At 48.9% G+C, this 14,450-nt stretch overlaps 2 protein-coding genes across 26 annotated transcripts in view; both read right to left on the bottom strand.

The window, feature by feature from the left end:
* Window positions 1–542: 542 nt before the first annotated feature.
* Window positions 543–3,455, bottom strand: HAX1 (HCLS1 associated protein X-1). 3 transcript variants are annotated; one of them, XM_072647095.1, is made up of 7 exons: window positions 3,226–3,455; window positions 2,650–2,903; window positions 2,370–2,551; window positions 1,824–1,875; window positions 1,539–1,645; window positions 1,341–1,431; window positions 543–842 (listed from the first exon to the last, which is right to left on the bottom strand). In XM_072647095.1, the coding sequence occupies exons 1-7, from the start codon at window positions 3,276–3,278 to the stop codon at window positions 757–759; spliced, it is 825 nt and encodes a 274-aa protein (XP_072503196.1). In that variant the 5' UTR covers window positions 3,279–3,455; the 3' UTR covers window positions 543–756. The 3 variants fall into 3 exon arrangements, 2 of the variants coding, with proteins under 2 accessions (XP_072503196.1, XP_072503195.1); XR_011975325.1 differs by lacking the exon at window positions 3,226–3,455 and having other exon boundaries at window positions 2,223–2,551; window positions 2,650–3,174; XM_072647094.1 differs by lacking the exon at window positions 3,226–3,455 and having other exon boundaries at window positions 2,650–3,161.
* A 1,408-nt stretch (window positions 3,456–4,863) lies between these two features.
* Window positions 4,864–14,450, bottom strand: part of UBAP2L (ubiquitin associated protein 2 like) — a 44,035-nt gene continuing 34,448 nt past the window's right edge. For 6 of the 23 annotated variants that reach the window (XM_072647072.1, XM_072647071.1, XM_072647078.1 and 3 more), the window contains 6 exons: window positions 13,103–13,320; window positions 12,563–12,668; window positions 7,943–8,010; window positions 6,967–7,164; window positions 6,506–6,556; window positions 5,015–5,645 (listed from right to left, as the gene is read on the bottom strand). In XM_072647072.1, the coding sequence (XP_072503173.1) occupies window positions 5,550–5,645; window positions 6,506–6,556; window positions 6,967–7,164; window positions 7,943–8,010; window positions 12,563–12,668; window positions 13,103–13,320 (737 nt within the window). In that variant the 3' untranslated portion in view covers window positions 5,015–5,549. Of the gene's footprint in view, window positions 4,988–5,014; window positions 5,646–6,505; window positions 6,557–6,966; window positions 7,165–7,942; window positions 8,011–10,623; window positions 11,021–11,581; window positions 11,742–12,562; window positions 12,669–13,102; window positions 13,321–14,450 lie in introns of those variants that run through there. The other 17 variants (XM_072647077.1, XM_072647087.1, XM_072647079.1 and 14 more) reach the window with 9 other exon arrangements.

Raw genomic sequence — 14,450 nt, 5'->3', positions numbered from 1 at the left:
GTTAGATGTTAGACTTTGTTCTATACTTTTTAAAAAAATGCCAGCAGTATGAAATGGAGATTTAGGATTTCACAGAGATTCCTTTTCATGATCTGCTATGTGTATGTAGTATTTAAGTTTAGAGAACAAAAATTAAAAAATGAAGATGTTAGTCCAATGACCTCCAAAGCCCTCTGAGCCTATGATCCTATGTGAACACTGAAACAGAAAAGATTGAATAAACTGCCTCCTTAACCTCTCTTTAAGTCCCTGGTCTCCTCTGCAGGCCCTCTCAAATAGCCAGCATTTGATAACGTCCATTACTTTTTACTAAATGTACTAGGTTAGAACTGCTGTGATTTAAAAAAAACTTTTATGCTAGTAACTTTATTTCTTAGTGAGGAATGTTCCTCACTAGGAACATTAATACTTGATTCAAGTACAGGAATACAAGAATATTTATACTTGATTCTCATTCATTCTGAGGTGGGGGCAGATCAAAGAGAATCAAAAGGCCCAGATGGGCCCTACAGGGAGCTGGACACACCAAGAGACTGAGGCAGTAGCATAAATAAAGATTTTATTTGGGCGGTGACAAGGGGGAGAGGAAATGAAGAGTACCTCTTTCTTTACCTGTCACATTTCCTACCCCTCCTCCCCCATACCCTCATTGTGGCAGGAAGATCAGCTGAGCCAGCTGGTGATGTCAGGAACCCTAGATGGTAATGAGCAGGCCAAGGAGGGGAGGGATGCAGTCCTCCATGAAGTCATCTTGGGCTACCAAGACCGGAACCATCGTCTTAGGAATGAATTCAGGATGGAGGAGCTGTCCCCCAACTCTGGATGTTGTGGGGTACCTGAATCTAGAGGAGAATTAAATATCCAGGCAGGAAGGAATGAACCAGAAGTGTGTCAGATTGAGGATCCTGAATTCTAGATGCACTGGCCTGTTTGCTGGAAAATAACTTTCATCCCCCCAGTTCCAGTCCTTTTGCATGGGTTGATCCCCTTGCTGGGTTGAGTTCTCTCTCTGAGGAAATAACTCTGGGTGCTTTTATTTAGTTATCTGTGTACATGTGGTTACCCCAATTAGAATGTAACTCTCTTAAGGGCAGAATAGTTTTATTTTTGTCTTTACCTCCCCAGGGTTTAACACAGTAATTGGTATTTAATAAAGGTATGTTAAGTGGATTTAATTGAGAGGTCAAGAGGGTAAAGGGGAACAGGATATAGCCTGATATAGTGTAGACTGGAACTAAGGAGAGCAAACGGAAGAGAATTAGAACTCAGCTTCTCCTTCAAGGGCCTTTCACCTCTGTAGCTCAGGGATGGTCTCACCATTGCCTCTCTCTTCAACTCACCATCTCTAGAACTGCCATCTGCTTCTCGACGAGTTACTGTGGTTTCTTTGTGGCCCTCACTATCTATGACGGTGCGCCGCTCCTCTACCACCTGTGGGAACAGTTATCCCACATATTCAGGATCAGAACAGATGACATATTCCATGGACCCCAGCCCTTCATGATCCTCCCACCCCCAACCCACCCCATCTAGCTCACCCCATCTGGTCCAGTTATTTTGGTAACGGAAACGCTTCTGAAGTATGATTTAGGCTGGGGCTCTAGGACTTGACCCAGGCCCTCCTGTGAGACCCGGGAATCAAGATCTGGTTTGGGGGGAGGGGGGGGTGAGAAGAGATGAGGCATTAAAAAAAGTCGTGGAGGGGTATCAGATACTCAGAAAGCAAGCTGGCAATGTTCAGAGATAAGAAGTGAACTTGAGCGCAAGGGTCTGAGAAGGTAATCAAGGACCCCTTGTGGCCCTGCCCCTTCCCTGGCACATACCCTTGTCCTCTCTGGTTGTAGCATCAGGAGTCACTGGCCACATGTCATCAAACTGCAAAAGAAACCACAGCTGATGAAAGGGGTCCCTTCTGGTCACCTCCCTAACTCCATCCTCTGCCCCACCCCGCTTCCTGAACTACCCTCGCTACCTTGGGGCCCCCTGTGTATGGTGACAAGGGCAATGGACGTGAAAGCAGGGGACCTGGGTTTGAAGTCTGGCTCTGCTCCCTCGCGTCCTGTGGCCTTGACAAAGCACAAGGCCCATCCCTTTGTCTGCAGACTGGAGGCCTCGGAGGCCTCTCTGCCTTCTGGGGGTTCCTCCCCGAGGCTCATCACTCTCCACCCTGCCAAGCTCAGCTCCTGTCTGGCCTCCTGGCGCCCCGGCACTAATGCCCTTACGTTTGCAGCCGGGCTGGACCATCCGTCCTGGAAGCTGTGCGCTGTCTCCTCATTAGACTAAGAGCTCCCTGCACTGAGGAACTGCGTCCCCCGGATTTCTCCCACATCCCCGAGGTTTGGTGGCTCTTCCAGGGGAACGGGCCTCACCCCACGGAGTGGCCTCTTGGAGTCCCAGTCCGGGCCCGCTTTGGGAGATGGACGCCCTGGCCCGCTCTCCGAGTCCCGGCTGAAAATCCTAGCCTGGTGACTATCTGGGTACTTGAGCATCGAGTCCCGGATGGTCTCGCCCTCCCTCCGCCTCCCGTCTGGGCGCTCCGGGCCTGGGAGCTCTGCAAAAGGGCAAAGGCACGTCAGGGCCCGGGGGGGGGGGGGGGGGGGGGGGCAGGAAGCGTGTCTCCTGCCTCCCAGCGTGCGGGGCTTCACGCACCGGGGGCGCGGGAGGGCAGGGTCCAGGCCCCCATGTCTCCGAAAATGCGGTTGAAATCTCGAATCAGCTCATCAAAGCCAAAGTTATCGTGGAATCGCATCTCATCTCCAGGCCCGAAACTAAAGCCAAACGTGAAGTCCTCGGGGGCCCCAGGGCCGCCGAACCTGGAGCCCCACGCGCCGCCCCCTCCTTCGTCCTCCTCGTCCTCCTCATCCTCTTCTCTAGTCATGCCTCCAAAGAAGGGGTCCCTGGGTCTGGGAGGCAGAGAGAGAAGCACAAGGACGTGGACACCGAAAGGGCACCTAAGCGGGCCGGAGCCCGGGGGAGGCTGGGTTTGGGGCGTGTGTGTGTGCGTGTGTGTGTGCGTGTGTGTGCGTGTGAACATGCGAGCGAAGACTGTTGACATCTAGACATACACACAGCCCTTCCCCTGTCTCTCCTCACCCCCGCCACCTGTTGCGACAGTTTGGACGGGTGCACCGTACAGTCAGGGGGCGAAGGAGGGAGATGTCAGGGGCCGGGGTCCCCCTCCGAAGGCTCCCCCCATTTTTTTAACCGTCCGGGCCCCACTCTCACCTCTGAGGCCCCGAGAATCCGAAAAAGCCCCGGAAAAGGTCGAACAGGCTCATCCCTCAGGCGGGACTCGAACCCTCCACCCGCCCGCACCCCAAGGCCCGGAAGGGCACCAGACGGCGGGGATCCACCACACTGCCGGAAAGTGATCTTATCTTAGGACTGTGGGGGCAGAGGGCGAGGGAGAGGGGAGGTTTCGATGCGGCCACACTGCCGAAAAGCGAGAGAGCAGTACGACCGTACTGCCGGAAAGCGAGGAGGGCAGACGGACCGACTGCGCTACTAGGGTAGTTGCGACACTGACGGAAAAGTAGTCACACTGTCGTAAAACGAACGTAAGAGCCCGCTCGTGGGAAGGAGGGAGCGGCGATGCCGGCGGGGGCAGGACCAAGGAGCGGGCTGAACTGTAGGAGGGCCGGAGGAGGGGCACATCCGGGTCGAAGTGGAGGAGGAAGCGGTTTTACTCCCGCGGAGATCCGTGGTTCGGTCCCCGGGGGCTTCGTGAGACAGGTGGCTGTGGAAGCAGAATCTCCGGATCCTGCCCTCCGGCTGCTCCCGGGGAGGTCCTGCAGCCCAGCTCCTGCCCCCCAACCCTGCCCCTTTAGATTGATGCTCCCGGCCCCACCATGCTACAGAGCCCAGAAAGCCTGCGTTGTGTGAGGGGAGGCCAGAGTAGCCGGTGCAACAGGAAACCCAGGACCCCTCGGGTTGGAGTTGCTGAGAGCTCGGGCAGGAAGGAAGAGGGCTGGGGATCGGTCTGGTCAGGAAACCTAAGCCAGACAGTGCAGGGCCTCGGGCACAAAGCTGCTAGAGGCGCCCTGCTCCATCCACCCCCGCCCGCTCTGGCAGCCCGAAAGCTCTCCAGGATACGCGGGCCGAACCCAGATTTCCCTTGGGACAAACAGGGCAACAGTTCCTGCTGGAAGGCGCAGGGAAGCCTCATCAGTGGGGCCGAGAGAACAGCTCTGGGGGTTGGCAGAGGCTGAATCAGAACAGGACAGGCCACGTTGGAGCACGGGGTAAAACCCTCGAGATCGAGGTGACGGTCTCCAGGGTGCCTGTCGGCTCTGACGTTCTGAAATTGATTCTTGCCAGGCTGATACGTCTAAAAGCAAGATGGACAAGATGTCTTCAAGGTGCATTCTGTGTTTACCAAGGCAGATGGAGACACGAAGACAGACTTCCTCCATCCTCCTCCCTAATTAAATTTTGTAGCCACAAGGGGGTTAGCTTTCCGTGGGCCCCGAGGGTAGCACAGATGTGGAAGTAAGGGGGAACGATGGTGAGATGGAAAGGGAAGCTGGAGTTGCGGTGGCTAGGGGGAGGGGTCGGATGGATTTATTGTTCACCCCGCCCAAAGTGTACTCTGTATTTCCACTCCTTTCTACCTAAACAAGACCCTTCCCAGAAAATCACAAACTGATTCTGCCAGTGTTGTGTACCCCACTCCTGGGTGCTTCCCAAGTAATATGTTTAGATCAGCCCATGTTCCACTGCTTTACTGTGCGAAAACATTGTTTCCAACCCAGTTTCTCCCCACTGCCCTTCTCACTTCCTAGTTTAACACTAAAGGTGAAGTGCTTCTGAGAATTGAGCCGAATGACTCAGTGTCAGGAAGAAGGGGACACCGGCACATCATGGTTAGGAGTTGTTAAAGGGCGAAGATTTCATTTTATTCCACTGCCTTCGGAGCCTGCTAGTAGAGGCCCAGTTGGTACAGTAATACTTATTCACCCAGCTGGTCATCAGGGAGACTGAGGACATCCTAGACGAAGCAAGAATGGGCAGAGGCTGAAGGTAGAGGTTTTCTTTTTATATATACAAGACACATTAATCCATTAAATTTGAGGACACAGTACAAAAAAAAAAACCACTTCAACTAATTCATCTGACAAATCTGTTCATATTCATGACTTTTTTTGTTTTGTTTTCCTAATAATAAAAAGGGAGACAGGGCTGTTAGGCTGATGATATCTATCTGGAGTCCTCTCCCCCAGCCACTTCCCACCACCAGGGTGAGCAGGAAGAGGAAGAGGAAGGCCAGAGCCCACAGCAAAGAGTTTCATAATCTTGAATGCGGGGGTAGTGTGGGGAGAGAAGAAAAAAGAGAAAGGAAAAAAATACAAATCCTATATTACATACAAGAGGATAGGTAGGAGAGGAAAGAAAAGGGCCTTCAGAAGTGAAGCTGAGGCCTGGGGCAGGCTGCGGGGGGGCAGCAGGACCCTCCACTCCACGTGCTTTTGTGTTGTAGCTGTTTCCTTAGGTGCCAGGCTGAGGCCCTCTCGGCAGGTAGGGGGGCCAAGGAGGTGAAGAGGGCCAGGGCCTCAGTTGGCCCCCCAGCTGTAGCTGTTGTAGGCAGACTTGCTGCTCTGGGGCTTCTGCGGGATGGAGCTGGTCTGGCTACGTTGCCCGCTGCCCGTCTGCAGGGGAAGGGATGTTGGGGTTGGGGGGGGAGGGAGGGAGGACAGGGAGGAGAAAGGAGGCCAATTAGCAGGGACCTTTGGGTGGGAAGGCCTGGGAACTGTCATGTTCCTCCATTTCTCCTCCTGCCAAAAGACCACTCAAAGGCTACACTTTCCCTTAAGCCCTTAATCCAAAGAAGTTGTTGTCTGCATAATCGATGGAACCCTTGGAAGTTCTAGTCCCTCTTCGGTCAGCAATAGCATAATTCTGATTTCAAGACAAGAAAATGCAGAGGGCAAGATACCTTCAGAGCTCATCTAAGGGACTAAGTCAGTTTCTGCTCATTCTTCATCTTAACCCTCCACTTCACCAAAAAGGCCACTCATCTGGAAAAAGATTCTCAGATGAGTGGTCAAAAGAGCTGGGTTAAACTGATTTTGATCCCTGTGACTCCTTATTTGCACTGCCTTAGAAACAAGGGAGCACTACTTTCTGCTGTGGAGATAGGGCACTAAAAGAATGGGTTCCATAACACCCCTTCCACCCCCCATCATATCACTGGACCCCTATATACTGAGCAGGGTAGAGAGGGGAGACTTGTCTAAGGCTTCCAAGATTCAGATGCTTTCCCAAGAACCCTATCCACTCTAGTAGCCAAGTGCCTTCTACAGTTGGGAAGAGAGAAAAGGAGAGGAGGAGAAGGGAAGGGGAGGCCGGAGAGCCCAGCAAAGTGTGTGAGTGTGTCTATGTGTGTCTGTGTATCCCGATTTGTGGCCGCGCAATCTTTCTTCTCCTTGATTTCCCCAGGGCTGTGGCATGTGGGGTTTGGGACTGGCAGGGGGTAGGTACAATTATATCATTCAGAGAGTTTCATTACCTGCTCCTCCTGCTGGCGCTGGCAACAGAGAATCATCTGCAAATATGGTAGCTGAGGCAGAACCAGGATATATGGAAAATAAAGGGACAAACTTTGACAATAGAAATCCATGGTTAGAAGGGAAAGCTATAGTGGCAGGATTGGGGAGGGGTGGGGCATGGTCCAGGGCTATTGGGAAAATATAGGGGATGAAGTGTGCCACAACAGGGAGGGGACTCAAACCCCCTCCAGGTACCTATCGGGCTGAGCAAAAAGCTCCCCAACCTGGCCCCCTCTCTGTCAACTCCCTTGCCGGCCGCTTGTGTCGTGTACGCTTGTGTCTGTGTGTGTTGTGTGCCCATGGCCGGCGCTGGGGATAGATGGGGAAAGGGAAGGGAAGAGGGAAGGGGGAGGCAGCTTTAAGGAGTGGTAGGGAAAAGGATCAGTGGGGGAAGAAAGACAAGAGGGGAACGGTGTGTTACCTGGCCATCCTGCTGCAGATGGTGATGGAGGATCTGGGAGTGTGGCTGCTGATGGGGGGTCAGGATGTGCATAAAAGGGGCTGGCGGATAGGCAGCGGCTGTGGCCGGATTGATGGGCCCTCCACTCCCCAGGGCTGAAGGCAAGTTGAAGGAGGCAGCAGGAGTTCCAGAATGAAAACCTTGTTTCTCAAAGGACTGCTGTTCAGGGATGGGGGAAAGCACAATGGAATCAGCAGGGCCATTCCTGACTACTTCTGATTCCCTATCCTTTAACACCATTCTTCACTCTTGGCAATTCATCGAACTAGATTGAAAACTCAGAGCAAGAGCCATAATTTCCACTCTCTTTTATTCTTGCATTATCTTGTACAATGTAACTACAGGCTAAAAGTGCCAATGACACTGGTTGAATTTAGCACTGCTATGCATAAAGGTAGATAGCATTCAGAACTACTTTGAGTTCTTAGAAGAAATGGAGTAGTAGTCTGAAAATTCTTGGATACTGAAGGTCTTCAAATGGACATCTCCCTGAAATCCTTGGTAAATTATAGTAAACTCTTAATTAGCTGCCATCATGTGGAAACAGTAAGAAACCAAATCCATGGATAATCTAGAAAGCCTTACTTCAGTTACTAAGGTCCTACTTTCTCATCTCTTTCTGTACTCATCCATTTCAGGAATGACAGGGGCCAAAAATCAGAGAGGATGAGGGCCAAGACAATCCCAGTCAGTTTTAGGATACTCCGAGTTGGCTACTCCTCATCTTTATATATCATTTCTACTCTTCTGTTCCATTCTAAAGAAGCAGGAACAGAGATGATAAACCTTTAGAGAAGAAATGGAGATTTTTTTAAGATCAAGTGCTCTGATCCAAGAATTTAGCTCTCAACACCTAGCTCAAGACCTACTTTGCACCATTATCACAACACACCATCTCCTCTTTCTCTACATCTGCTGAATGAGCTAAGGGACCTACCTGAGTTTTGGAGTACACAGAACCCGAAATATCTGGCACGCCTGTATTACTGGAGGTGACTGATACACCTGAGAAAGGAAGAAACAGATAGGAAGATTAACATAGCTGACTGTCCTTTTCCCCTGGTCCCTGAGTCAGTGAAGGTGGGAAGTAGAGGAAGTCAAGTTAATGGTATCTGAGGCTCTTTCAACTAGATCACTGCATGGGAAGCTTCAGTCCAGTCCCAATAAGAGCCCATGATACAAAGGCTCCCTAAGAATTAGGCTTGTTTCTGAGTATGGGTAAAAGGTGACAATCCAGCTTCCAGTGAAGCCTATATCCAAACCAGAGTTAACACAATCTCCAGGACCCTCTGTCCCAAATCCCAACAGGAATCCAATAGCTTTTAAATTAATTTAAAATCATTTCACCCTTCCACCTTCCCATCCCAATTATGTCTACCTCAACAGGCACCATACCTCTATCCAAGTACCAAGGGAACTCCTGGGCTCCAGAGCCATATGTCAAGGTGAATGACAAAACAGAAGAGGTCAACTCAGGTCTATAGCCAGTCTCCCTTACCTGACTTCCATGCTCACTCAGAAGTGGTCAGTTTCAATTTACTCACACCAATTTTCCCAGAGGCCTTGTGTCTGCTAGAGGCATAAACAGGGCTGGCATACAGATCACCATGTAGGCAATGGGCGCAGAAGCCACTGTCCACAAGGAATAGAGAATTCAAATGCCATTTACAGAGTCCCATCATCTTAGTTGCCTGTGTCAGACATCTTGTCTCACATCTTCCTGACAGGAAGTCCCTCCTACTGCTACAGTTCCAGGGTAACAAGAGAAGGATACAAGCCATTTTCTAAAGTCATCAAAACACAATGGAAGATCCCTCCACCTATCATCCTTACACATAGATCATATCCTACCCCTTAACACTTGAGGTGCTCATTCCAGACTAAGAATACAAGCCCTTCTTTACATTCAAGCCTACCTTGTTAGCTTCCAGTCATCTCAAAATGGAGGCTGTATACCCAACTGAGACCTTCCCAATAGAAAAGGTGGGTGCACCCTAGCCAGAAAAATCCCTCCCTCATACAGGTCCTGACCAGACCCGGTGCAGGAAGCTCCCATCTGATGATAAATATTTCCCTATTCCCAGGGTAGCCTCCACTCTATATCTTAAGGCACCACAGACAGGTAAAAGGGAAAAGGACAAAGAATACTGTCATTTGTTTCCTTTAAGCCCTAGGTGTTTCTCTAAGCTAAATTTGTAATGGAAACAAAATTTCTGATTCCTAAGTATGGTAGGAACCCAGTTAGAAGGACTTAAACCTAAGAGGAAATGTGTAGGAGGGTAGAATTGGTGCTAGATGGGATAAGAGTTAATTTTAGAAGGCAAACCCAAAGGCAACACTGGTTTGCCTTTACTGTTAGAGACAGCTAGCTGATACTGCTGGGGACCCCTTGGGAAATCAGGGGTCACTGACATAATAGAGTGAACGGCTAGGCTTTCCATTTGTGTGTGGGGAGAAAGGTGGGTCCTCTCCAACACCTTGTCTAGCTCTGATCAGAGGCCACCGGGAATAAGTTCCAGCTTCCCATGATAAATATCTTTTTTGGGGAGAGAGGGAGGCAGAGAGACAGAGAAAGAGGAAAACCCTCAGTCTCACAGCTATGAAATAGGGAAAGAAATTGAGGTTAACAACTAAAGGGCTCTTTAGGGAAGATACTCTTAGATTACAGATGTCATTCTCCCCAAAGGAACATAATCACACCAAGTGTGAAAAGCTGTAACAGGAGAAACAGTAAGAACATATCTCCCCTAGTATGGTGTACCTCAAGTACTTATGACTGGGAAAATGGAGTAGATCTCCATATTATATCATTTAAAGGGTCCAGTAGTCTGAAAATGATCCAAGTAGAGGAAACAGCTAGGTTTCAAGCTAGCCAAGAACAGAAAATTGGGGAGAAGAGAATGTTCAATGAATTTGACATCCTCCCTTCCCAAAGAAGGGTCTGGCTCCAAACCCAAAATGACTCCATAAAAAGAAGGCTGATTGTGTGCAAGTTGGATTGGGATGGGAGCCAAGGAGAAGACATTGAAAAACAATCTTACCCACAAACCCTTAGTTATATCCAGAAATCCATGAGGACCACTAAAGAGTCACATGTGCTTGAACAAGGGAAAGAGGTAGATTGCCCTACGTCTGACTAGAGAGGATTCATAAAAAGACCAAAACATAAGTTAGGTGGTTGTTAATGACAAAGTTATATCCGAGTCAGCACTTTGGTCTTCAAGAGGCAGGAACAGCAGTTAAGTCACTGAAAACTTTTCCCAAGCTCTGGATCCCCATCTACCTCTCTTAACATGGGTACCTCAATGCTACCCCAAATGCCTTGCCTTAGCATAGAGACAAAGAGAGGAACGAATGGAAAGGTGAACAGAGATTAAGCTTGGGAAATCAGGAGTTCCCTACAAATTTAGCTTTCCTCAATAATCAATAAACTGGGAACTGAGACTACTACCCTCTTCCTGAGAAGGCCACAATGTATGAAAAAGTTAACCAGTGGCTTCTCTGGCTGTGCTGGGGTTTGACTGACAAGATCTTCCTTCCACCCTTCCATCCCCCATATCCACAGCACAATAACAGCTCCTGTTGTCCAGAGAGACATGCACGGAAAGAACGCCAGAGTTAGCTAAAGAAATACCACAGTTTATTGAAGACTACAAATATTTGTTACAAGTTGAAACTACATGCCTTCCAGAAATCAAAAGTGACAGCGGGTGTGTGCATTACGGCTTCAGAGGCGCTGCACCGCTTGTACTCGAAATGGTTAAGACAGGGTCAGACACACGGGGGTAGGGAGGGGAGAGGGGCAGGTTCAAAAGCCCAGAAGGTATCCACCAACTCATTCCCCCAAGCCACGAAGGCCTTGGCCTCAGCTCAGCAGGCTCTCCTCAGTGGTCTGGTTTCTGAAACAAGACTTCAGTGCAAATTCACACACACACACAAAACACAGCCCCCAGCCATGGGCCAAATTAGCTCTCAGCCGTCCAGAAATGCTTGTAAGGGGGTGGATATTTTCTTCCTAAAAGGAATCAGATACATAAAAATAAATGAATTTAAGAGGTTGATGAGGGAGGGGGAATGACCAGAATCCCCTATGGGGTTGGGGGAATGGGGCTTCTGAAACCAATCACATCAGGTCTCCAAAATCTTGGGTAAGGGAAGAGAGGGAGGAGTAGCAATGCTGCCCCCACTCACTCTTGGTTTTTCTATAATCAGACAGGACCACAAAACCCCATGTATCTTGCTCTTTCACATTTCTGACCCTGGCCCAGTCAGTATCTAGAGCTAAAGTTTAGGTGATAGGGATGAGGTCACGTCAAGGAGAGGGTTTATAACCTTCCTTACACCAAGTCACACCTCTGAGGTGCTTGGGGCGGAGACTCTGCTCAACAAATGGGGACAGATGGACTTAGAACTTTGGTAAGGAGGGGAACGACGGGGCTTCCCAGAAATACTCAGCCCAAATCCACAACACTAATCCAATTCACATTACACCTTCATACCTCCACCCCACTAGCAGCTCCTGAGGTACCCATGTGCCCCATCCCTATTCTTAAAAAATCTGGGATAGTTTACCCACCTGGTTCCCAAAGAGAAGGGGAGAGCACAAAAGCTGCTGCCTCCAGATTATTCTGGAGCTGAGACTGAGCTGAAGGCTCTAAAGGACTCATAAGGAGGCAAACCCCACTCCCACCAATGCAACATTCTCCTTCCCATACACAACTGAACCTGCAAAGTCGCTGAAAAGGAAGAATAAAACTGAATGGTCCTCCCCTTGATTCAGAATCTCTGAGGGAGTTAGAAAATCAGTCAGGTGTCAGGCAGAATGTCTTCCAACCCAACATCTACTTCAGGGACCATCACCACCTCCCTGTAATCTACTTTCTTCATGGCTGAACTCAAATACATAAGTTGTTAAAGAGCTGTCTCCCCAGCACTGAGACATGCAACCAGGTTTGTGCAAAGAGAATGGCCATACAATTGAAAGAACCACAGAAGATACAACTTCTCTAGCCCACTTGCCCACTAGTTCTCACTGTATTACTATTTCACCCTCTACCCCTAAACTTAGCTCCATGTTCCCTTATCTGAGGAATAGAAACCACAGGAAAAATCTAGGCACATAAAGAAAACAGCACAGAGCCAACACAGTCTCCTGAGGACATGATCCTAGGTACAATGAACCTATCCCCCTTCAAATTTACTGGTGCCACACAAACTGCCACTTGCCTCCACTGACATCATCTCAACCAAATTTTGGGTCCCTTTGCCCAGCAGCACTGCCCCCCTGCTCCCAAGACTGCCAGCCATGCTATCTGGCAGCCAACACATGCCCTGAGCATTGCCCAGCTGCAGGCAAGTAGGCACTAGAACACAAAGCCAAACTTTCTTGGTGGTGTTGAACAGAGGCTAAGGATAACTAAAGGCCAATTGCCCAATGTCTAGCACCTATATTTATTCTTCATAGGATTCTCCAACCCTAACCATGACCCGTCCAAGACTGCCCCCCTCAGCCAAATCCCCTTGAACATCAAGACATCTGGGATCAAATTGGGCTTACCAGTGTTGTATCCATGAGATCCATACCCACTTGGTTGTTGGAAAGGGGTGGCCGATGCGTTCACACTGACATTCACACCATGCTGCTTGGAAGAGGTAGGAGCGACCTGGAAGGGAAAGGGAATGGGGCCTCAGTGACCTCTGAAGATAGTCCTGACCTTGTCCTATGGTACTAACTCATAGGAGTATATTCAATGGGGGAACTGAACTCAATTAAGGAATGTGGGATGCTCACTTTACTACCTGGATCAAAGTCTTAAGAACCTACCAGTGTTGTCAAGAATGGTCAAGTGAAGGTAAATGGGGGGAGGGAAAATCAGACTAGTAACATGTTTGTGAAAAATAATTTCTAGATGAGAATATACTCACTTATTCTACATAGAGATAAACAATCATTATCTTGTCTGATCCCACCCCAAGCTTTGGGATCAAGAATGCCTTCCCACTAACTAAGAAAGCCAGTAGTACTGGAAGAGACAGGGTGAGTGAATGCAGATCTGGAAACCTGCCCTTCAGGGAATGATGAAGGCAAGGTACTCACAGGGAATACAGCAGGCCCATACTGGAAGGTGCTGGGGAGGCCCGGGACCCCTGTGTAGTATGGCAGGCTGGTGTAACTGTAGCCAGGAGGCAGCGCCGGGTTCAGGAATGTCTGCTGTGTGGTGTGGTGAGTCTGCGTCTGATTCTGCTGGGGCTGTGCCAGGGTTGTGGCTGGGGCTGGGGATGAGGCATCTCCACGGCCGAACTTTGAGAGGTCTCCTGTGCCAAGAAAGACTAAATGTACATGGGTCCCTTCACCTCTCATGCCAATGTGGAATTGTGTATTTCCTGGGGATGACTTTTCAAAGCTGTAAAAACTCAGTAATATAAAGTAACTTATGTAGTGTCATATTTTTACTTCATGGTAAAGCTGGGATGAAAACCCAGGTCTTCTGGCTCTTTCCCAAAGTTATTCACACTAGGGCTTCTAAAGACCATGTAGAGGTTTTCCTTGATGATTTCTAGGTACCAGTGAGGAAGACAGATGCCATTCCTTCCACTTGGAATATTTACCTGCCATACTTTCTCCCGTTCCCAGCTACCAAATTTTGTATCTCTCTGACATTCCCAACTGTTCTAAACACATAGCGGGCCCTCATAAAACCACAATCATGTTCAGAAAAATTTCCTGAATGCCTACAATGTGGAAGGCACTATAGTGGGTGCTGATGGTGACTATGTACTATCTGGCACAGAGCAAAAAGTAAAAGACTCCAGGGCATCTCCCTTAAAATCCTGTACAGCTTTCTTCTACTACATTGCTAATCTATGCCCTCTTTCACAACTCTGGAAATGATCCTCCCTTATCACTGCTCTCTGGGTTATCTGCTTGCAGGTGGTTGCCAACTAGCCACGTCTCACAGAAGCTAGCTTCCTTTCTCCTCTACTGCATACACACATGTGAAAGAGCTATATCTCTATGAGAGATAAGGTGAATGAAGGACAGAATCATGAATGCTACATATGCACAACCCCTCACAGCTACAAAGCACATTCCATGTCCTCTCTGGATTCTCAGCCCTGTTGTCAGTAGGGAAAGACTCTTCCAGATAAGGACAACAAAGCTCAAAGAGATTAGGCAACTTTTCTAGATCCGCACAGCTAATGATCATTCAGACTATCAGGCAAGCATATCAAAATAATGACAGATCAGAAAAAATATAGAGACCAGGGGAAATGGATGTCTAACAGGCAACAAGACTGTCACCAAAAAAAGGGCAAGGAGAAAAGGGAAAGATGAACTAAAGTTTAAGATTAGAAAATGGAGTCACAAAGTAAGTGTGGACCAGAGTATCTTCTCAGAAAAGCCAGTGAACAGTAGAACCATAGACACAATAGGAAAAGCTGAG

This window comes from Notamacropus eugenii, chromosome 2, assembly GCF_028372415.1.
Source record: "Notamacropus eugenii isolate mMacEug1 chromosome 2, mMacEug1.pri_v2, whole genome shotgun sequence".
Lineage (NCBI taxonomy): Eukaryota > Metazoa > Chordata > Mammalia > Diprotodontia > Macropodidae > Notamacropus > Notamacropus eugenii.
The sequence above is the reverse complement of the archived record's forward strand: the minus strand, read 5'-3'. Positions and strand labels throughout refer to the sequence as shown.

Coding starts and splice junctions, on each gene's coding strand:
- HAX1 (XM_072647094.1), bottom strand. CDS start 3,055: ATGTCAACAGTCTTCGCTCGCATGTTCACACGCACACACACGCACACA. Junction 2,552..2,649: donor CCTGCCCTCCCGCGCCCCCG/GTGCGTGAAGCC, acceptor GCCCTTTTGCAG/AGCTCCCAGGCCCGGAGCGC. Junction 1,432..1,538: donor AAATAACTGGACCAGATGGG/GTGAGCTAGATG, acceptor CTGTTCCCACAG/GTGGTAGAGGAGCGGCGCAC.